This window comes from Phytophthora ramorum (genome assembly GCF_020800215.1).
Source record: "Phytophthora ramorum isolate Pr-102 chromosome Unknown Phyram_PR-102_s0006, whole genome shotgun sequence".
Taxonomy (NCBI): Eukaryota; Oomycota; class Peronosporomycetes; order Peronosporales; family Peronosporaceae; genus Phytophthora; species Phytophthora ramorum.
In genome coordinates this window covers 1,376,318-1,397,716 of record NW_027150652.1, presented here as the reverse complement: position 1 = coordinate 1,397,716, position 21,399 = coordinate 1,376,318, and the positions used below count along the sequence as shown (strand labels likewise).

Sequence of the window (21,399 nt, the reverse complement as noted above, 5' to 3'; positions counted from 1 at the left end):
GCTCGTTCATCAGGTAAATGTTACGAGCCGCGTTAGTGTCTCGGTCGCAGTGAGGGCACCTGAAGACCTTCTGCCTCGTTAGCCCGCGGTCAATTCTCCCGCAGAGCGACCGATAACTCTACGTCAATTGAGATCCAAGCACCATCGACACCAAAGAGAATTTCCCCCAGCCGACTGGAGCCGTACGCCTGCAGTTTTTACGCACCGGCAACTTCTATCTGTGGCGCCCCGAAATTTCGAGTTTCCGGGTAGCTCTCGCGCCTGTGCCATCGATCCTGGTGTAGGAGACTTTATCTCCATCTTTGACCCGGACGGATTCGCTGTGGCCGTGTACGACGCGGAGAGCCAGGTCGAAAGGTGCTTCGCCTCCATCAACCGCCTTCAGTCGCGCAAGACTCGCGAGAGAAACAAACGCAAGCGGCATCAGATGAACAAGACCATGTACGCTACACACCAGAAGACCAAGCGTTGAGTGAAGGACTTGCATCAGAAGATCACCAAGTAGTTATCCATCACCTACCACGAGGTGCTGCTGCCTGAGTTCCGAGTGTCGGAGATGGTATCCCCGATGGCCGTCCTCGTGTGGCATCACCAGGAAGACGGCTCGGATGATGCTGACTTGGTCGCCGTACAAGCTCAAAAAGATGCTAGAGATGAAGATGGCCAGGACTGGTGGTCGACTGATTGTGTGCACGGAGCCGTTCATTAGCAAGACTTATCCTTCCTTGACTTCCGACGGAGATTTCTAGGTGCGTTGACCGGTAGCTGCAGCCGTTGAAGAGTACGATAGGAGGGCCACGCCGAATGGATTGTTTTTTTTTAAGTCTTGGAAGACCGAATCCAGCACATTCGAGTTCACCTCCAAGTGATGCGCTGGAAGGTAGCTCGTTTGGTACAGATTGGCCGATACCGACGGGACAGCTCTTGGTCGCTCAGCTACAGGCCGCTCGGTACGTGCCGAACATCTTCTTCAGGAGCTCACGTTGCTGAGGAGTGGGGTTGAGCTCAATCTTGATGCAGCTGTTGATGGCGTCGTCGTGGAGCATTGGGTCGTCGAAGTCGATAACGCGCACCGGGGTCCTTCTCAGGACGGACTGGTTGCTGAGGTTCTTCAGACTGTGCCCATCAGTGGAAGGGCAAGTTCGCCCCAGGGCTCGCCGCTTCGAGAAGTCCTCGGCAACGGGTAGTCACACCTCCTCGGCAAGCCTCTCGACGTCTTCGTCCCACCAGACCGGTCGGTCCATTGCTTGAGCTTTTTGGGTCAAATACCATCCGAGAAAAACATATACAATGGGCTGCGGATGACATGAAGTCGCGGTAACCAACTCTGCGTGATTTGCTTTGATGCATGTTGAAAGCTTTAGCATCTGCACTGGCATGTCGACTCGACGATGCCATAGTTGCCATAACTGCATGAGGTAACTGATCCTCTACCCGGTAAACTACTCACCGCAGGAGCCGTACCCGTCCGCTTTCATCGGTTGCGGGTTGGCGCCATGTGGGGTGAAGATCTCAGCCTCTTCCAGCGGCATTCTCTCCTGCATGTCTGCGGTACCCTTCAAATACGCGAAGACTCCCAGCCCGACGAGCGAGAGGGGTACGCCAAGTCCTGTGACTAGCCACATTGTGCGTGGTCCGTAGCGCTCATAGAAGTAGCCGCCCACGAGTGTGCCGGACGCTCGAGCAAATCCATTTTGCATCGCGTTCAAGACCCCCATAACGGTGCTCGCACAACCACTGGGGGATGCCGAATAAATGTACTGCGTGCACGCCGCCCATGCTAGCCCGAACGTGACGCCGTGCAAGAACTCGAATGGAATCGCACCCCACGCGTTTGTCATAACCGTGTAGTAAGCAATGCGAATCGCGTAACCAAGAATTGAGACCAGCAGCACTTTCACTGTCCCGATTTTCTTGATGATTTTGTCAGCGAAGAAGAAGGCGGGCAGCTCCGACGAAGTCTGGCACAGAACAACAATGCCGACTATACGAGAGTCCTCACCTGACAAATTGTACAGGTTCAGCGTGAGGAAGCTCGCAATTACACCATACATGAGTCCCATGAGGAACACCACACCAAGCAGCACCAGCACATCGAGCTCTTTTGTCATCAGCCTTGCACTCTCCGCAAACGGTGCTACCCTGGTTTTTGTGGTTCGAGGCTCGTCATCTTCGCCACTCTCCAGCTCAGAATGGGCTTTACGTTCAAGAGTGCTGTACTTGACAGGCGGGATCCGTTGCAAGACCAGAAGTGATGAATACCACAACACGAGCTGCGTCCAAAACGACCAGTAGATGCCGCCAGTCACCACCACCAGCCCGGTGAAGTACGCGCCGATGCCCCAACCAACCGCGCCAAAAAGTCTCTGTTTGCCGTACTCCCCGCCAACTTTCTCCAGCACGTCCAGTACTGCGTGGTCCAGCAAAGACCCCGACGGACACCGCTGGAAGCGGGCCATCACCACCATGACGACCGTCCAGCCAAACGACCACGAGAAGAACTGAATCCCAAAGTAGAAGAGCGTTCCCGTGAGAATGCAAAGCACATGAATACGTCGCTGGTCTTGGATATAGTCGGCCACCGCTCCCCAGACCGGCGGGGCCACAACCGATGAAAAATTGGGCAGCGTCTGCAGAACTCCGATCTGCACCTTGGAGAACCCTGCCGTGTGCTGATAATACACCGTGAGGAAGCTGGAGATAGACGACGACCCGGCGTTCGTGAGTGCGTACATGAGCTTGATCTCCCACAACGTTCGAGCGTTCGCGGCCGATATCATCATGAGAATGGTTGAAATGCTGTGCAATGATTGACATGCTTATGTAGGAGCGACCTCCCTTCTCAACGGTAATCCAGAAACCGCCGATTTTAACTTCTGGGAGGGATGTCATGACATAGATACAGACAGTATTCAAGATCGTCTTTCACGGCACGTTGTGGCAAGGATCAAACGAAAGTTGCTTGAAAGAAGCGAATAGCAGCATGAAGGCCGTCACTCGAAACGACATGGTGCTTTGAAAAGTTAACGTTGATGGTTGCTTGTCTAGGCGGATTCAGAAGTAAAGCGCATGTGCCCTCATGAAAGCGGTTAGCAACCATGCACGCGATTCCAGGCGAAGCAATCCAAGGCCCTAAGAATTTACCCGACAAGACCGCGTACGACGCATGAATGCCAATCGATTCTTGAGATTCAACTGCTGGTACCGGCATACTCCCCATCGAGCCTTGTTGATCCATAATTGGCACGCGATTCAGCTGCGTCTGCGGTGCTGACCTAGTATCAATACTCCTCACGTGACCAAGAAAATAGCGTCTTGATTAACACAGTAGTAACCCTGGGTTCATTCTTTTCTTTATCGCCTTGGCCTCTTTCTGGTGGAATCTACCACTGTTGGAACTTCCCAACGTGGCAGGCCGTCACCGCATTGTCAACATGGTGTCTACACCGTTTTCCGGCGGATGTACCCGCTGGAGCAGAACGCTGGCTTGCAAACGTATCGGCGCCCGATGGAACGGAACTTCCCCTTTTTGAGGATGAGGTATCCCGTTACGGAAAATAGCGCGAATGTAGCGATGAGGCCGTCGCGCACTCGTGTGGCCACAGGCAAGTCTGGCCGCATACTGAGAGACACACTGATCACCGCAAGCGCGGCGAGGGTGGCCTCCAGCATCATGTTCAGGAGACTGTGCTGCTGTTGAAAAGTAAACGGAGACTCGTCCCGCTTATCTGGTGCGAAGTTTCCGACAAGCAGGTCAAACGTGTCCTGGCGAACGCCGTCTGAAAAATTGTTGAGGTAATAGCGTGTGACCGAGTTCACGCCGTCTTGCAGAGCACCTGCAATTGTCCGCCGTCCAGTGCGCGTAAAGTCCGTCTTCAGTGCGCCAGTGCCAGCGTACATCCTGCTCACATAGTCTGCGTTGTCTGCCCATGCGTTCTTGAACACGACCTCGAAGCTCCCATAGGGCGAATCCAGCACAGTATCGCCCTTGTCGCTCCCAGCGCTACTGAACGGATAGAGCTGAAGCGCCATAAGTATCGTACGCCGAGCAAAGAGACTCATTACGACGTTGGTGCGATCTAAGTTGTCCATGCAGTTTACGCGGAAGACACCGCGCTGGCGTGAGATTAGTCGTCCTTCGCCGTCGCACTCGAACCAGCCGTATTGCGTGAATTGCTCCTCCACCTCGGCCAAGAGCTTGGAAAGGTTGTGCCATGCCATTTTACGATACTCGTGGTGAAAGTCGAACCATACATACGCAACAGGCTCGGCAAAGAGCTGTGAAATCGACGTGGGTGCCGACGGCACTGCCACTTGGAGTGGTGGCTGCTCCCGTACGGGGAGCGACACTGACGACTGCAACGTCGGGGTACCTGAAGACCCGGGGCCTTTCTCGCTGCTCGCTGTTGACGCACTCGTCGGCGAACCTGCAGCAGAACCTCCACCGTTCGAAAGGCTGAACCCGTTGCTTCCATTGGATGCAGGCGCCGAGGGCAAGGAGATTGACATGCTCTTGTGTTGACGGGGTGACAAGCTGTGGAATGCAGGGGAAGCAGGCATCGAAGACGCCGGTGCAGATCCCACCGAGCTCGTGCCATCTCCCGACTTGGACAGCAGGTTATACTTTTTGACATATTTGCCGAACGCCGAGCCGAGCTGCGCCTGATCCCGCACGGTGGCACTCTTGCCTGCCTTGTCGATAAGGTTCACGCACGTGATATGACCGTAGCGCTGGATGAGGTTGTCCATGTGCGCTCGGAAGGCCAGCTCGTTCCAGTCCACGACGCTCTCGTGGCCCGAGAAGGCGTAGCGCGTGCGAGGCATGTACTTCAACGTGACCATTTGGTCCCAGTACAGCGGGATGCTGCCCCGCACCTGCACGTACGAGCACACGGCCCTTGACGGCTTGACCAGCAGCATCTCCGTCTCGGCGAAGTTGGCGACGCATCCGTCCTTGTCGACGCCCCTGACGTTGAAGCGCGTACCCACCCGTCTCCAGCTCCTTCTCGTGAAGAATAAAATATCGCAGCGCTGGCCGTTGACGTCGCACTTCTTGATGACCTTCACGAAGCCCGAGATGACGGGCACGATCCAGTCGCTGAGCTCCAGCTCGATGAAGCGGCCCAGCACGGGCTTGTTCCAGAAGAAATCCTCCTCTGCCCGCGCGTAAAACGGCGACTGACGTTGCGCCGCCGACGAGGCCGAGGCAGACGCGCGCTTCTGGGCCGACAGCGTCAGGTCCAGGTCGTACGAGAAGTAGAAGGTGCGCGAGGCCAACGCCGTCGTGAGCATGCGACAATACTCGCGCTCGTCCTGCTTCTCGCGACTGCTTGCGTGCTTGAAGAAGCTCTGGTGGGCGGCGGCGCTCACGGGCAGCAGCGTGAGCTCCAGGATGCAGTAAATCTTCTCGCTGTTCGGGCCTGAGCCCACAACGCGCGAATCCGTGACCACCGCCAGGTACGGGCCGCTAAGCAGCGTGTACACACCGTATACAGCGTGGATGGGCACCGTGGCGGCGTCCTCGCTGGGCTGCGCGGCCAGCTGCTCGATGTCCACACCGCTCGTCGACGCATTCGCCGTGAGTCGCAGCCACGGGCCGGCGCCCGCGCGGCAATCCTCCAGCAGCAGCTCCGCGCGTTCTGCGTACACCTTGAACATGGCAGCGGAAGAGCAAGGCGGAGATAAGAGATGCCAGCGATGGCCAAGCGCTCTCCAGCGGCCAGGTATTTATATGATCGGCTAGGGGGGGAAGAAGCGGTGTGAAACGCCTTGAGAGAGCAGACTACCGTGCTCACTTTGTTATTTAACCGTATGCATAATTATATAAAATTGTAAAACTATATTCTGGCGCCTTCTCATTATCTGTTGGTTTTACCTGTCATATGACATGAAACTTCATAAACATATTTAATCATTGTCTGTGCATGTAGGGAATGCAGTGTACCGGTATTACGCGACTCACGTGTCCGCCCACACTGGTCTAAGTTAAGTGTTGACGAGGAATTTAAGAGAGCATGGTGTAAACCAAACTTAGTCGAGAGCTCAGTGTTCTACCTTCACTGAAAACAGTGGGACTGTTGATGCAATGCGATTGCAGGCTCGATCAATCGACCATCGTCCGGTTGCAGTTGTCCGTGAATCCTGGCGCCAATGCGGCGACCCGACCGGCCGAGCAGCATTACTACAATCGTACGTGCTCATTTTCCCAATAGGCTGCTTCCATTTCGGGGGACTTCTTTATGGTAGTTTATGGTACTGCTGTTCCGATGGGGGTGGCGAGAAGAGGCCATCTGCACCGCCCGTTACTGTTGCTGTTAGTGTTTGTGAGCGCTCGGTCGCCATCTCTGGCCATCACCGCCGTGGAGTGCCGATTCCAAAAAATAAAATACTCTGGGGCCATTGCCGCTGTCGCCCCAGCGCGCGCTTCAACCCATTGGCGTCTACCGATGGTGTTGGAGCAGGTGGCGCTTCCGTGCGCCGAACGACTTAACGCCGCGCTCGAGCTCGTAGAATGGTAGCGCAGGGTCACCCTCCACCTTCTTCAACGTTCTGCTGCTGGGTACAGGAGCGTGCTCTACGATGGAGAGTCGCGACAGCTGGGCCGGTCGCTTCGGACACGCCGACATCGTCGGCACGGCCGCTGTCTGAAGCACGTCGGCAAAAGTGCGGACTCTCTCGCCGTCCTTGTCGACAACCTCCCAGTCGTCCTGGATCACGACCCAAGCGTCGGTGCCGCTGCTGCTGGCAGCCGCAACCTCGCTCCAGTCCTCCTCGTCCGCCAGCTCCGAGGCGGCGTCGTCATCCGCGTGCAGGTTCACGAACAGCAGCTCCGTAGGCTCCTGTCCGCGCGCTGCCACTGACTCCTGCGCGAGGTCGCCCAGCATGGCCGCCGCCACGTCCTCGCGGTAGTTTGCAGCCACCAGCACATCGCGGCGCACGTCCACGGCCACCGAGGGGAAGAACTCGCCCAGCACGCGCAGCTTCTGCTTGCTAGCCGTCGTGTCGATGGGGCGCACGCGCCGCGACAGCGCCTCCATGATCTCCATCTCGTCCGCGAGCCAACGCTTGGCTGCCCGCAGACTCGAGCTCTTGCGCGCGCAGCGACTCGCCATGTCTGTTTCGGAGGATGCCTGTGTAGTACTATCAGGGTCAATTTGAGAATGAGCTGCTTCCGCAACTGGAGTTCCTGGCAATTCTTGCGGTTCCACGTGAAAAGGCGCAGAACTGAGAATCGAGAACTGAGAATGCCCACGTCGTGCGCGTCACAGTACCGTATTTGACAGGGGAATTGGAAATAGCAGGTCACTTTGGAGCCATATCCTCAAGGTGCAGCGTATACGTTTTCGACGGAATTGTTTGCGAAACCAGTGTGGCGTAAAACGCGGTAATATAGGTCCATGGGGCAATGCGAGTGCTTGTCAATAGTGCACGCGCCCGTCGGACAGCCGCGCTCGACGGCGTGCGCTTCGAGGCGGCCTTCACTCACCACGTCGCCGGACAAGGCGGTGAGTGGGGTTCGGCGAGTCCAGTCGCCGTCGCCCAAACGTTGCCGTCACGCATCTTCAACGACCATCATTAGGGGTGATGGCGTCCACATTCGTGCGACCTCACCAGATAGATCTTCAAGCGTCGCATGCCATCAATCAGGTCTCCGACAATGGAGGTGTCCGTGGCGTTGGAGTCTCTGGCACGCTGGGACAGCGCCACCGCACCCTCGTCCACTGACGTACAAGACCCGCTCTCCACCCCCGACGCTGCACCATTCGCCGTCAACTCGTCGCTGAACGCCAAGATCTCGCTCTGGCGCGGCCCGCTCCACCGCCTCCGGGTCGATGCCGTCGTCCACTCCACGTGCGAGTCCATGCGCGAAAGCGAGGGCGAGTTCGCCAAGCTGCTCAAAGCCGCCGGTCCGGAGATCGCAGTCGAGTGCGCCGCCGCTGGTGCGTGCCGCACGGGAGACGCTGTGCTCACGCGGGGCTGCCAACTGCCGGCCAATTTCATCCTGCACACCGTGGGGCCGCGTTACCTGCCCAAATACCGAAACGCAGCTGAGCACGCGCTGCACTCAAGCTACCGCAGCGTATTGACGGTCGCGAGGGAGAACGGACTGCGCTCGGTGGCGCTCGGATGCATCTACACGCAGCGTAAAGGGTATCCGAGAGAGGAGGCCGCACATATTGCGGCGAGGACTGTGCGGCGCTACCTCGAGCACTACGCCGACAATTGTGACTGCATTATTTTCTGCGTGGATGCGCTGGCCGATGCGATCGTGTACGAGAGAGTGCTCCCGCTTTATTTCCCGCGGACAATGGAGGAGCAGCGAAAGTCGCAGATGAAGCTGGCGACGCGGGATCTTGGTTCGTATCTGGCGTTGAAAACAACCCTGATTGGTTGAGATAAGTTTTCTAACTGCAGGCTACTCGCTTGCAGGTAACAGCTTCGGTGAGCCGATCATCGCGGAGCGCAAGATCCGAATCGGTGACCTGAGCAGCGCCTCCTTTGACGGTGCGGAGCACTGCAGTAACCAGAAGGAATTCGAGCGAGGCAAGGAAGAACAGCCGCATGAAAGTAGTGACCCCGTCTACGATCTCGCAAGCGAGGCAGACAATCAAGAGGCAGAGAGCGATATCCAGGCATTTCGGGCCATGCTGGCTGATCCCGATGCGGAACGCCTGCACCGGCTGCAATTGATGCAGGAGGAACGCCAGCGACGAGCGGCGGAGGCTGCAGTCGAAGAGCAGAAACGATTCGAGAAGGCTACGGCGAGTACAGCAAAATGGGACTACATCGCAGCACTGCAGCGCGCGAAGAAGCAGGATTTTTCAGATCTGAGGGCTCTGGGGTTCTGCTACAGCGGTGGTATCGATCTCGCTGGACTTCCTGTTGTTGTCTACCTCGCTGGAAAATTGCATGTCGAGGATGTGGACCTAGAGCGTGTGCTGCTGTTCGTGCTGTTGACGCTAGACTCCCAACGAGCGGCTCTTACAGCGACCAGCCCGCAGTTCAGTGTGCTTTATGTGCACTCGGATGTGACGGATGACAACCAGCCGCCGACTTCCTGGCTCAAACGTTTGTTTCGTGTGTTCACGGCCGTGGCAACGCATCAACCCCCGAGCGATCGACCCCTGCATAACGAGGGGGAAGGCTCGGTCCTTCGCTACTTCTACGTGTTGGAGCCATCTTTAGGGTTCAAGTTCCAGTTGCTCTTATCAAAAGGATTCTGTGATGGCGGAGGTTTCTACGGTCAAGTAGTGTATCTACAGCGCGCAGAGATGCTGGACGCCATCGCTCCGACGCTTCAGCTACCTTCGTGTATCTACACGTACGTATGGACCAGCACTGATCTCGCTGTTTGTGCAAAAACTCATATTTTTCTTCAACGCCGATGCCTGAACAGACCCAAAAATGACATCGATATCCCCAGCAGCAGGAGCAGCACGGGATCCGAGAGCGTATTGCCATAACGTGCATGCTTCTTATGATTTAAGTGCGTTGTCCACGCTTGCTTTATCATTTTGTTTGCATGACTACTGTTGCTCCCACTTCGACACTTGCTGCACGATCACCACAGTCTGCGCGTCAGAGCCTGCAACGAGCGTGTCCGACTCGGCATGGACCGCCAGAGCGTTCCACGGCTGAAATCCTGACGCAAGCGGCTGGACATGGAGGCCCCCCGGTCCCTTAATGAAGCCGTTGGAAGCAGCAGGGATGCTCAAGGAGCCGAAGGAGCTCAAACTCTGGTTAGTAGCTGTAGATTCAACATGACGCTCGTACTCGACAGGATCACGAGGGTTTCGACCGCGATGGAAGTCCCAGCAGTTGACCACGGCGTCATCGCCACCCGTGTACAAGTAGCGAGGCGACGCAGAGTGTAGCTTCAGCGCTCGAACTGCACGCTGGTGGTACGCCTCAGTACGGAAAGGTGCATCGAGTTTACGGCGATCCCAAAAGCTCACGCGTCCATCGTCAGCGCCCGTGATCAGCAGTTCCGGTCGCGTCGGGTGCGTCTCGACCGTAGTCAAGATACTCCTTGAGCTAGGACTACGCAGATCGTTCGAAAGTATACCAGGCTGTCAATTAGCACACAGTGATGGACTCCGTGCAGACAGTCAACGTACTCAGCACAGGTCGTGGCAGGGAATTGGGTGTTCGCCGTGAGGTCCCAAATGCGAAGCTGGCTTCCAGGAGTCGAACTGCTCAAAGCAGGCAGCCAAATTGAAATCATCAGAGCACCACAACTAATGCATCCACAGCCCAATGACATCGTACCCGACCGAAGCAACGACGGAATCGCGTCCAAGAAACTTCACCGCATTGATGGGCAGCTTGCTCGTGTCCTTATTTTCTGCATGCAATACCACCACGCCAACTGTAAGATCGGGCACAACATTCTCCGTCCATCTTGCTCGTTCTACGTTACCAATCTTCTCAACGCTCGCCACATCATCCAGCTTGAGCCACGCCAGAGCTCCCCCAGCGCTGGCCGTCACAAGACTCGTGCGGTTCTCGCTGACCTCCAGACACGTCGCCGCAGCTCCTGCAAACACTTGTTCCCACTGCGGCATAGCAAAATGATCCAGCGGTTTGGCCGCGTCTCCATTTGTCATTGCATCTCCAGCACTGGAAGACACGCTGTAGGCGAAGACGCCGCCGGCGGACGATGCACTCAGCAGCAGGTTCTCTCCTCTCGTCGCCACAAACTGCAGTGCATTAACGTCTCCGGCATGCTCCGCCTCTGCCAGCGTGCTCAGTTCACATGGCCGCGCGTCGCTCTCACCGCGTCTGGAAACACAGTCACCAGCCACCAGTTAGTACCTTTATGCCGTTATTCGCGGATCTCCTGGCTGCGTGCGCACTTAAACTCCTTGCGCAGCTCCCGCTCGTCGTTTGTGGGACGGACTGGTAGGTGCAGTGCCACGTGGTTGGTCTACAGAGCGGCAATAAAAACAGAGGTTGGTGCGGACTCCTGACACTTCAGACTGGTTGCGCACGATTCACCTCGTTGTCCCAGCCGCCGGTCGCCACCAGAGGAAGCACCTCGTACTCCTCCTGCAGCGTCTTCGACGCATAGCGCACGTCGCTCACCACGCACAGAGCCTTCACCTTCTCGGCCACAAAGTGTCTCGACACGGCGGCGCTCATGGTGCTTGGTAGAGATGCTGTATCAATTTGAAAAGCAAGACAGTAGTGGCTGTACCAAACGACCGGTACAATATACGTGTATCATGGCTACATTGTTTTACATTTTGCGTACCAACGTCAACGAGACTACATGCCGATGATGAGGCGGCAGACAAGATCACGGTTCCTGTTGATTGTGTGGACGCCTGCCAATCTCTAAGCTCTACCGCCCCCACAGCAGATCAACGTTCTCTTCTCTCTCTTCTTCTCTACAATACGGCGCGTCCGTTCACCATGAAAACATGACGATCTTCGCCAAAATCGCTCCCATTCCCTGTCCGCCGTTGCGTCGTCGCGGGCGCAATCACGAGAACCAATCGACTAATGCTGCTGGCCTTCCTGACTTACTCGGCCTTGGGGGCGCGACGACGTCGGGGCTTGCTGATCTCGGCAGTAGACGCCTCCAACGGCTTCTTGGGCTCCTCGTCTTCGGCATCCTCCTCCTCGCCTTCCGAGTCGCTGCGAATGTCTTTCTCGACGTTGCCGTCACCCAGAGCCTTGACCACCATTTTGACGATCAAGATGCCCCAGTACACGTGCAGCACAAGCAGCAGGAACAGGAAGCCGAACCAAACGACCCACACCCAGTACCAAACGGGCGCTGCGATGCCGTGGAAACTACCGGCCTCGGTGATCGGCACGAGAATGTCTCTGTACGCGAACGCGTAGGCGCTGTGCAGGATGTTGTACGAATAGAAGAACCAGCGCACAATGAACCACACGAGCGCGAAAAGGCCGAACAAGATGTTGGCCACCGTCTCCCACTGCAAATACACGAACACCTTAGCTGTAATGGTGGCAGCAGCAGCAAGTGGTCAGACACAAGGTTACAATGGTAGCCAAAAAGGAGAAGAAAACAACTGCAGCGTACCAGTCTCGAGCAGCAGATCATTGACGTCGTGAATCATGAGCACGCAGAGGCCGATCTTGGTGAGGTCGACGTAGTACGAGAAGAGCATGAGCGAAATCGTGGCGACGTGGTGCACGAGCATCTCGGCGTTGTCCTTTCGCTTGACCGTGTAGTGCTTATTGGTGATGTTGAGCATGAAGTCGATGCTCTGGAACCAGAAGCTCAAGTAGATCATGTAGTACCAGCGCTGCGTCTCGGTGGCCACGTACGGGAAATCCTTGAAGTACTCCTCCTTGTTGAGGAACCACGTCTCGTGCCAGCCGATGTACAGGCCGAAGATGTGGAACGCGCCCACCGCCGCGTTCTTGTAGAGCGACTCGCGCATCTTGTCCTCCTTGTCCTTGGTCAGCCAGCCCTTGCGCAGCATGAGGCGCACGCTCGGGCGGATGAACACCGTGTCCACCACAAAGTGGTACGCGTACAGGCCTGCCATGGCCATGCCGAAGCGCTTGGCCTCCGCCATGGGGTCGCACTCGGTCAGGAAGCACGGCATACTGGCTGGGTCTCGTCGGAATTGCGCGCGACGCGTGGACTTTCGCACTGAGCCCATGCAGCCAGGACCGCGAAGATGCCTGTGTAACGTACACAGCCACGCCAGCCAATGAGCGGTTTTGAGCGTCATTTCGGCGAATGAACAGTGGCCTCATCTGAATCCACTTCGTTTTTGTATGCCCCCAGCTGTTTTTAATTCATCTTTACATGGCTACGTACGTGACGTCAGACTTGCAGAGGCCGATCTACCTGGAATTGCTCGCGATCGACGCCGAGCTGCATGCCAACAGCGGCTTTTATACTGCGGTTGGTTTGACGCGGACGATGGCAAGGAGCAACGGCATCGCCAGCTCGTCTCTGTTGGTGGTAATGCGCTGAAGTGCGCACATGTATACGTACTGGACAGGCAGATTCACCTCTGGTCACTTGGATTCACGAGGATCCCTCCTGCCGCGCCTGTCCATTCATTTACCCCGAAAAGCGCAGAGAAACGAGTTGCGCCACGATCCAATCATGTACCGCCGCGTACGGGTGAGCTGTTGAAGCGTGCGTGGCACTGCGCCGTCGAGAGATTGCAGCGCGAGCTCGATGTGCACAGTCCAAGTCGAGCTAGCGGAAGCAACGCTGTTGGAAGACGATGTTAAAAGATCGGGAGACTAGCAAGCAATGCAGTTCGAGGTGAAATGTGGATGAAAGCTTCGACCAGCGTCGAGACCGATGGATGCGACGGAGGCAACGGCGTGACCTCGCTGTTGCTCCCACTAGCAAACCCCAAGAGTGGTTGCGAGAGGGGCGCGTGGTCTACGAAGTCCTACCTTGCCATGTGTCATGTTGATCAACAGCACGAGTGAAGCAAGACGCGAGTGTTCGCAAACTCGGAGCAATGTTAAAATGTTATGGCTACGTCTCGAAGTCCTCGACGTCTTCGTCTTCAATTTGCTCGGCAATGATGCGAGCTACATACCCGTCACCGACGACGTTGCACACTGTGACAAAACGGCCGAGGAACCAACTGATGGCGACCAGATAGCTGTAGCTTGCGGGGACCTCTTCATGCGGGTAAATCGTCGTCCAGATTGAGTAAATCATGACGACACTCGAGTTCGGGATCGGAGCTGTGCCCATGGAGCCCAGCACTGACAATAGCAAGATGAGTGTGAGCTGTGTCCAGCCCAGCTGTAGCGCCCCCTCGGTTGTGGACACTAAAAACACAAGAGCGCACGGGAAGTAGATGGCAGAGCCGTTTTTGTGAATGGTGCATCCGATGGTGACCACGAACTGCAACAAACTCCGAGGCACCTCCCGAGTGGACTCCACGCAACGCAACGTGACGGGTAGACTCACGAGCGATGACGAGGACCCCAAAGCAAACATCGCAGCTGGGAGCATGGCGCGCATGAACGGAAACGGGTTCTTTCGCAGCGTCAGCCAGAGCAAGATGGGAATGAAGATGAACTCGAATAGTATCATGGACAAGATGGTACACAGTATCAAAACGCCCACGTGTGTGGCAGCATCGCCCAGCATTTCCTGTCCGGACAGCGATCCAGCCACTAAAGACAATACGGCGAGTGGGCTCCAGTCGATGGCTTTACTGATAACGCGGAAGAAGACTTTGTTCATCTGCTTCAATACGTCAAGCAGCGGGCTACTCTCCCGAGTGCTTGTCTTGATCGCCGCAGCGCCAAAGGCGATGGCAAACGTGACCACACTCAGAATCAGTCCTTGCTCGAAGCTTGCGAAAATGTTGGCCGGAACAAGCTGGTTCAGGATGTCCGTGATTTGCATGGACACTGTCGTGGCAGAGCTCGCTGTGCCGTCCGTAAGAAGCATCCTCGTTGGGTCGTAGAACTGGAAACGTGTCGTGCTATCCATCGCAGGCGCCGAGCATGCGGCTGCACCAGTCGAATTGTAGGTCAAAAAGTTGCCATTTTCGCACATGATACTGAAAAACGCTGATGATGCCTCGGTGACCACGCCCTTGGTGTGCGGGTGGAGGCCGCGCAAGAGCATAGAGATCGCGAGTGACATCGCCGAACCTACAAACGACAACCCTGTGAAGATGAGTGCTGTACGAGTGCCGACGATAGACACCTTGCCCAGTAGCACAATGTCGGCTACTGTCGTGGACAGACTCGTGAACACCATTGGAATCACGAAGCACTTGAGCACTTGCAGAAACACTTTCCCGGGCAGATTCACGAGACTGCTGACGTCTGTCGAGACGTTGAGATTCGACAGCAGGGCGCCAAGAACCAGGCCTGCTGCCGCGCCCAGCATGATCTGGGTCGTCGGCTGCCGCAAGAACGCACACCTGCGAACGTGGTCCGGGTAGACCACCTCGGGCTCGACGGGCGTGGTGTGGAACGCGTACGGGTTCTGCTGGTTGCTGAGGCCCGACTTAGAGTACCTCGACATGCCTGCGCGCTCGAACATGCCCGTGATGGGGTTGTAGACCTCCTCGCCCTCGCTCTCCGTGGGCGAGATGGGGTCCACGTATCCCGAGGCCATGTGGTTTCCGTTGGACGTGTCATATAGAACGACGCGGGGGCGGTTCGCCATTGTTGAGCGGCTGCAGTGTCTTGCTGCGGCAGAAACGGAGTATTCACATGCATGTAGGAAGTGTGGGGCTATTCGCAGCGGCAGCACCGTCCCAAAGTTGAAGTTGTGCTGTGTGTGCCACACCAATAAGATGCATAGCCACGCGAAAACCGGCCAGAGACACTCCAAACAGGAAGCTTTACCCTCTTTAACCTGCTATATGAACATTTTCCACTTAGACTATCCACGTGTTATGTAAATTCAGTTCGTCTCTATAACATAGTATGTACTCTGGAAACCATAATGAATACTATGTATTTAAGAAGGTTATCTGGACCGACAAAAAGAACGCAGGTGCGCCTCACGATCCCTTTGACACTTTGCAAGTCTCGACGTCCAGCTCAGTTCGTTTGCTTCTTACCCCAGCCATGTCGATCCACATGCGCTCGCAGCTCTGTACGTAGCCTGCTCGCATTGCACCAGCACCAGCGCTCTTACCCCCGCCCCGCTGCAGTTCTTATCCGTCCGCAGTCGCTCAAGTTCGGCTCACGCGCCATGTCGGCGGCCAAGAGACTGCAGAGCCGCGGCCAGGAGGTGGCGCTGCGTCTGCCAGCGCGTTCTCTCGCGCGCACGCCGCAGATCGTTGTGGCCGGCGCCATGCTGAGCGCGTCCGTGTCGTTACTGCTCAAGGAGTCGGCGCTGTGCCAGGACGCAGCTCTGCTCGCGGCTGCGGTGCGTCATGGACTGTGGGCTGCTGGAAGTGTGCCATCGCTCTAACCGTCACTATCGTAGGAGGGACCGTCGGGTAGTGGAGGCCCCAAGAAGAACGACCCCGTGGAGCAGATCATCGACGTGGTGCTGGCCAACTGCGGCGAGCTTACGCTGGCGGGAGGCTTGGGCTTCTGCTCGGGCTACGCGCTCAAGCAGGTGGGCAAGGCCGCGGCAGTGGCGGTGGGCCTCGTGTTCATCATGGCGCAGACGGCCGCCTACAACGGCTACATCGACATAAAGTGGGGTAAGGTGCAGAAGGACATGATCGCCAGAGTGGACCCCAACGGAGACGGCAAGATCAACAGCCAGGACGTCAAGCTGTGGTACCGGAAACTGCTCAAGATAATGAAGACCAACCTGCCGTCGTCAGCGGGCTTTTCCAGCGGCTTCGCGCTCGGCATCTACTACTCCTAGACAGGTGCGTGAGATCAAGGAGTGCCCATACTGCACGCAATCCTCTTCATGTGGAGGGCCATTATTCGTGACAAAAAATAAACATCGCATTGCTACAGAACCTTGTGTCGGTCGAAACTACTCAGTAGGGAACGCCTTGGCGAGAAAACCGACGATGACGGAGCGGTCATCCGCGCTGGTGACGCCCATACTCTTCAGCTCGCGCGAGAACGCTGGTACACTACTAATCCCGTTGCTGATAAGGTTGAGTCCTAGCGTAGCGTACAGGATGATTTCAGGCCGTGTGAACGACAAAAACGTTTGCTTGGCGCTTTCTGAGCATGTGGGGAAGCAGTCCTGCCACATCTTCTCCCGTAACCGCGACTTTGTGTCATTGTCCGCCACCTGAATGGGAGCCTAAGTAAGTGGACGCATTGTCACGTTATCGTTCACTGTATGGAGCCGTACCGACACAGGAATGGGCGGAGATATTTCAGTTCCATCTTGCTCTGTCTGTTAGCGCAATGGACACACACACACACATTTCGTTCCCATTAGCACATATGCCAAGGCACACCTGCATGACTTGCCGAGAAGGGGTGCAGGCCCTACCGGCAAGCCCACGTGTCGGATCTCGTGGGCGCGGAGATGGAACCCCCGCGCAGTCAACTGCGTCGCCTACAGCAAGGACAGCACCAGCCAACCAACGATCACATCCCAACAGTGGGTATCGTCTCGCAGGTTTCCCCATGCTAATGTCATCGACATGTACTATCGTACCGTCGGGTCCTTCTCGATGTAAATCCGATACGCCTCATTCGTCCGCAGACGCGGCGTGTACAGCTTCGTCTTCCACTCCTGCAGAAATGAGCCCAGTCACACCATTAACTCAGCAACCAGATACTCCACCCACAACCTCGTCAACAGTCCGCACCTCCGTCTCGTCCTCGTCATAGTCGAACTCAATGGGCGCAATCCACCCTCGCTCCAACAGCCTGGACAGAATGTGTCCCGCCATCCTCGTGCGCGCCTCACCCACCAACGTCGTGGCTGTGGCCGTGGCTGTCGGCGCAGTGGACGCGCTGCCGTCCACGACCAGGTCTGCGTCGCTGCACTCGCGTTTGGCAGTCGTCATCTGAGTGGTGAATAGCTGCACGCCGTCGCGCTCCAGCCACTCGCGCAGCACCGTCTCCTCCATGAACTCCATGTCATTCTCGTCCGACGTCTCCAGGATGCCGGCGTGCTCCAACAGCACCACGAACTCGTCCTCGCTCATCGCTTGGTCTCTGATATTACGACTGAAAAGCTCAAGTAGACCATTCGGTGGCGGAGTCACACCTTCGCCACTGATTATAGCTATCGTCACAAGCCATACCTGTCTCTCTGCCAGACATGGGTACAGTTGTGCTGTCCAGAGTCTGGTCTTAATTGTGCAACTTGTGGAGCGCGGTGTCGGATGGAAGGGGCACAGGTGCGCGGCGAACGGCGGAGGTTGAGGTGGTGGCGAAAGTAGGGGCGATAGCGACTGTCGTTCCAGTTGTGCGATCTGAGTCGTTCAGCTCGTCGCTCCGGGTCAAGTTGAAGGCTCCCATGACGAAATATCCATTCCTCGCAAGTAGTAACAGCGACACACGGCATCAGCGGCGACTACCAGATCACACTTCATCACTCCAGTCATTCAGCGCAGGTACTGGATATGAGGAAGAGGTCGTTACTGGCTGCAGTTGTCGCTGGAGTGGCCGCTGTTCGAACAAAGATTGCGGTTGGCGAGCAGGAGTTCCAGGGACGAGCGGCACCGTTTGTGAGCACGGTAGCTGTGATGCGTTGTGCCCGAATGGAGAAGAATGCAAGCAGCGCATGCAATGAACAGTGCGCGGAAGTGTGGTGTGACAGCGACATGATCGGCGGATGCACGTTAGAGACTCGACAAACCGTTCGAGTGGTCGATAACTGTACTAACTGTGGGCTTGGAGATGTGGCTTTATCATGCGAAGTGTACCAGCAGCTTTCAGGAGCGAATGCGCATTGGATCCCAATCCGATGGACGTGTGTGGATTGCGGGTTGAGCAGTGGTGGCTCTAGTGAAATTGAGGGCATCGGGGTGCGACGTATGGAGGAAGTAATATGCCCTGGATCGAGCAGCAGAGTGGACCTTGCACCGGACGAAGTTGGCGTCGGTGTCATCTCTGTGGAAAGCACAACTAATGAAACCCGTAAAGTGGTCGCTTCAAGTGGGGATTCATCGTTCAGCGATCTTGGTCTCACCGCGTCTACGGACACTGACACTTCAGGGAGCCTGGACGTTGTGGTTGAGTTGCCATCAGTGGACAACAGCGACAGCAATATTTGGCCCGATTCAAGTTCGACGCAAATCAACGCAACGTCGTGGAATGGACTAGGGGAGAAAACTGCTTCTCCAGCACCAACCTTTCCTAGCGTGCCTAGTGCAATGTCGTCGTCGGTATCTTCATCATTGTCATCACCAGTGAATGGTGATTTATCTTCCCCGACACCGATTGTCTCCCCAGCAAGCACGTCGAATAGAGGGACTTGGTTTACCTCGCCAACACCAGCCTCATTTAGAGGTGGGATTGCTCCGTCGACGTCTTCTCCAGCGTCAATCGATCCAACCAGTGGAGACATAAGCTATCCAGACGAAAATCCACGGGACAAATCAAATTTGAGCACTACAACTAGTACTTCGCATGGCCTATCGGGCAGCTCTTCTACGAGAGAGACATCAGACAAGAATCGGTCTTCCGCTTCGACGGATCAATCAGCCGGAAGCACAAACAAAAGTTCCAGCGATGGCAACTTCTCGGCCACTTCCGCCGTAGCAAGAAGCCCATTCTTCTACGCGTCGCTGATGCTGGGGGTCATGAGCCTGATCGGCATTATCGTCGGGTACCGCGCGAAACGAAAACGGAACCACCGCAACGAGATGAGAGCTCTACGGACGCCCATGCGCCAATCTACACGAACACCCACGCCGACCTCGTGTCGAGTCTCCATGCCTCTCACTCTGTCTAGTCTCGATAGCCACAACATAGTTATTTTGTAACATCGACTGCTTTGTGCACCATTGGTCGACTCGAGTCCTTGGCCGAGCTTGCTGGCAACACAAGGCCGCCAGTTTCACAGTACCAGCTGACGCTGAACGCTGAGCCATTGGACTCGGATTCGCCTCTGCATCTGGATGTTGAAGCGACTCAACTGAACCTCACTTGCATAACGGGGCACCAATCTTCCACCATTCTGTGGCTTGACCGCGAATCCTGCTTGACCCGAGAAGGGTTCATACGTCTACCGAGCTAAGTCTACCGCCTTGTTGCTCACTTCAAAACTATCACCAGAATGGCCAAACGCGCGCTGTCCGCAGTCATTGGACTGGCGTTGCTAGTCGCCGCCCAAGGACAGGAATCCACCAGTGCGTCGTCGTCAGGATCGGGAAGCTCATCTATCGACTTCTGGCCAAGGCGCACGGTCGTCAATGCAGGAGACCGAACACCCGAGGAATCCATACACTTTTGCGGTGGTAGCAGTTCATCGAGTCACGAAACCAGCATCACCGGAGTGGTCATTGCATCTTCATTATCAAGAGATTCCGAGTCTACTGCTCCATCAAGATCCGACTCAGGGCGAGTCTTCACCTCAACCGCAGCGCCTGGAGTCATTTTATCCAGGCCACGGTGGTGGTCGCCACCACTTCATACACCGTCTACTACCTCTTCTCCTTCTGTGGACGACGCACCCGTCAACGTTTTCCAGGATGACGCGAGCTACTCTGCAGGTACCGTCAGGCCCACCGAAGAGCAACCTGCAATCGAGAGCACCGCACTGGAGCTCTCAACGTCGCCCGACCAAGTCGACGATGCCACAGAGACGTCGTCCCCGACCACCTCCACCACGGCAACCCATTCTTCTGACAAAAAGGCAGCTTCAACTGACCGAACACGTAGCAAAAGCCAAGGAAACGCCGGCGGCACAAGCGACCTCGCAACCAGCGGATCCTCACTCAGCAGTCCTATATTCTATGCGTGCATAGTGCTGGGCGTCGCTGGTCTCGTGGGTGGCGTGTTCGCCTTCCGCACGAGGAACAAGCGCGACGTCAGCGACGAGTGGCGTGCGACCTCAGAAGCTGCGGCAGTCACACCACCACTGTCCAGCCATGCGGCGTGGGCACCGCCAGCCAGTGAAGTCTGCGTCGTCATCGACGACCACAACTTCGCCATACTGTAGCTCGTAGCGTCAATACACGTCCAATGGTGTCCAGTCAAGTGCCAGAGTGATGGTGCTTTCATTCCCGTATTCTGACAATAATGAGCTCTAGGGAGGAGAGACTACCCCTGGGCGCGGTCCGCACCACCGAGGGCGACGTGGTGGTGCCAGCATCGAGGCGGGCGGACGGATCGACACGCAAGCCCATCCGCATCCGCCAGGGCTACGTGCCGCAGGACGAGACGCCCAAGTACAAGACCGTCGCGCAGCGAGTACGTCCATTTGTAGCTGTTGCCCATGGACAGCCTTGCGACTGACAGTGTTGGCGGTGTTTGACGATGCTAGCGACGCGAGCAAGAGGCAAAACAAGCTGCGGAGGAGAAAGCAGGCGGAGTTGGTGCTGTGGATGGGCTTCAGATGGACAAATTGTCGTTGGAGCAAAAGAAAGAGGCGCCGTCGGTCAGAGAGAGACCGCGGACTGGTGGTGATCGAACCCTTCGTCAAGACCAGGGATGCCATCCGCTGGTGAAGGAGGCTAGTGCAAAGACTGCTGCACCGAATGAGATGGACCAGCATCAGCAGCTCAAGCTGCAGCTGACGAAAATCAACAAGCAGCTCAAAGAGATCGCCAAGCTGGAAGATATGGAGGCTTCAATGCTGTCGCCTCAGCAGAAGCAGAAACTCGACCGAAAGGTGACGCTGCAACAGAAGAGGAACGAGGTCATTGCGGAGCTGAACGGCGCCACAGTCACTAGAAGCAGCAGTTCTAGCAGCGGACCTCGACCTAAAGTAGCCATAAGTTTGTAGGCGTCGCGAGAAGTGCTGCCGAAGTTCAATCGACTTCAACATACTCAAGGCATATCGGACTTAAAAGAATCCTCTCAGTACAACAG

At 56.3% G+C, this 21,399-nt stretch overlaps 10 protein-coding genes across 10 annotated transcripts; 3 read left to right on the top strand and 7 right to left on the bottom strand.

Moving 5' to 3' along the window:
- Positions 1 to 1,442: 1,442 nt before the first annotated feature.
- On the bottom strand, positions 1,443 to 2,783 carry KRP23_7298 (Major facilitator superfamily domain-containing protein 6; the record flags this gene model as incomplete). The annotated part of the gene is made up of 1 exon (XM_067892594.1): positions 1,443 to 2,783. The coding sequence occupies one exon, from the start codon at positions 2,781 to 2,783 to the stop codon at positions 1,443 to 1,445; it is 1,341 nt and encodes a 446-aa protein (XP_067744459.1).
- Positions 2,784 to 3,441: 658 nt separating this feature from the next.
- KRP23_7297 (Phosphatidylinositol-3-phosphatase SAC1) lies at positions 3,442 to 5,658 on the bottom strand (the record flags this gene model as incomplete). Its single annotated transcript, XM_067892593.1, has 1 exon — positions 3,442 to 5,658. The coding sequence occupies one exon, from the start codon at positions 5,656 to 5,658 to the stop codon at positions 3,442 to 3,444; it is 2,217 nt and encodes a 738-aa protein (XP_067744458.1).
- A 782-nt stretch (positions 5,659 to 6,440) lies between these two features.
- On the bottom strand, positions 6,441 to 7,112 carry KRP23_7296 (uncharacterized protein; the record flags this gene model as incomplete). The annotated part of the gene is made up of 1 exon (XM_067892592.1): positions 6,441 to 7,112. The coding sequence occupies one exon, from the start codon at positions 7,110 to 7,112 to the stop codon at positions 6,441 to 6,443; it is 672 nt and encodes a 223-aa protein (XP_067744457.1).
- Positions 7,113 to 7,657: 545 nt separating this feature from the next.
- KRP23_7295 (Protein GDAP2-like protein) lies at positions 7,658 to 9,464 on the top strand (the record flags this gene model as incomplete). Its single annotated transcript, XM_067892591.1, has 3 exons — positions 7,658 to 8,357; positions 8,431 to 9,322; positions 9,398 to 9,464. The coding sequence occupies 3 exons, from the start codon at positions 7,658 to 7,660 to the stop codon at positions 9,462 to 9,464; spliced, it is 1,659 nt and encodes a 552-aa protein (XP_067744456.1).
- A 63-nt stretch (positions 9,465 to 9,527) lies between these two features.
- Positions 9,528 to 11,142, bottom strand: KRP23_7294 (Nucleoporin Nup43; the record flags this gene model as incomplete). The annotated part of the gene is made up of 6 exons (XM_067892590.1): positions 9,528 to 10,041; positions 10,119 to 10,193; positions 10,270 to 10,345; positions 10,421 to 10,782; positions 10,857 to 10,927; positions 10,999 to 11,142. The coding sequence occupies 6 exons, from the start codon at positions 11,140 to 11,142 to the stop codon at positions 9,528 to 9,530; spliced, it is 1,242 nt and encodes a 413-aa protein (XP_067744455.1).
- Positions 11,143 to 11,525: 383 nt separating this feature from the next.
- On the bottom strand, positions 11,526 to 12,584 carry KRP23_7293 (Ceramide synthase 4; the record flags this gene model as incomplete). The annotated part of the gene is made up of 2 exons (XM_067892588.1): positions 11,526 to 11,968; positions 12,053 to 12,584. The coding sequence occupies 2 exons, from the start codon at positions 12,582 to 12,584 to the stop codon at positions 11,526 to 11,528; spliced, it is 975 nt and encodes a 324-aa protein (XP_067744454.1).
- Positions 12,585 to 13,483: 899 nt separating this feature from the next.
- Positions 13,484 to 15,145, bottom strand: KRP23_7292 (Excitatory amino acid transporter 2; the record flags this gene model as incomplete). The annotated part of the gene is made up of 1 exon (XM_067892587.1): positions 13,484 to 15,145. The coding sequence occupies one exon, from the start codon at positions 15,143 to 15,145 to the stop codon at positions 13,484 to 13,486; it is 1,662 nt and encodes a 553-aa protein (XP_067744453.1).
- A 407-nt stretch (positions 15,146 to 15,552) lies between these two features.
- KRP23_7291 (FUN14 domain-containing protein 1) lies at positions 15,553 to 16,309 on the top strand (the record flags this gene model as incomplete). The annotated part of the gene is made up of 3 exons (XM_067892586.1): positions 15,553 to 15,580; positions 15,639 to 15,856; positions 15,917 to 16,309. 3 exons carry the CDS (start codon positions 15,553 to 15,555, stop codon positions 16,307 to 16,309), a joined length of 639 nt encoding a protein of 212 aa, XP_067744452.1.
- A 117-nt stretch (positions 16,310 to 16,426) lies between these two features.
- Positions 16,427 to 17,564, bottom strand: KRP23_7290 (uncharacterized protein; the record flags this gene model as incomplete). The annotated part of the gene is made up of 5 exons (XM_067892585.1): positions 16,427 to 16,693; positions 16,757 to 16,801; positions 16,901 to 16,966; positions 17,069 to 17,146; positions 17,223 to 17,564. 5 exons carry the CDS (start codon positions 17,562 to 17,564, stop codon positions 16,427 to 16,429), a joined length of 798 nt encoding a protein of 265 aa, XP_067744451.1.
- Positions 17,565 to 20,607: 3,043 nt separating this feature from the next.
- KRP23_7289 (uncharacterized protein) lies at positions 20,608 to 21,313 on the top strand (the record flags this gene model as incomplete). The annotated part of the gene is made up of 2 exons (XM_067892584.1): positions 20,608 to 20,778; positions 20,852 to 21,313. The coding sequence occupies 2 exons, from the start codon at positions 20,608 to 20,610 to the stop codon at positions 21,311 to 21,313; spliced, it is 633 nt and encodes a 210-aa protein (XP_067744450.1).
- Between the last annotated feature and the right edge of the window lie 86 nt (positions 21,314 to 21,399).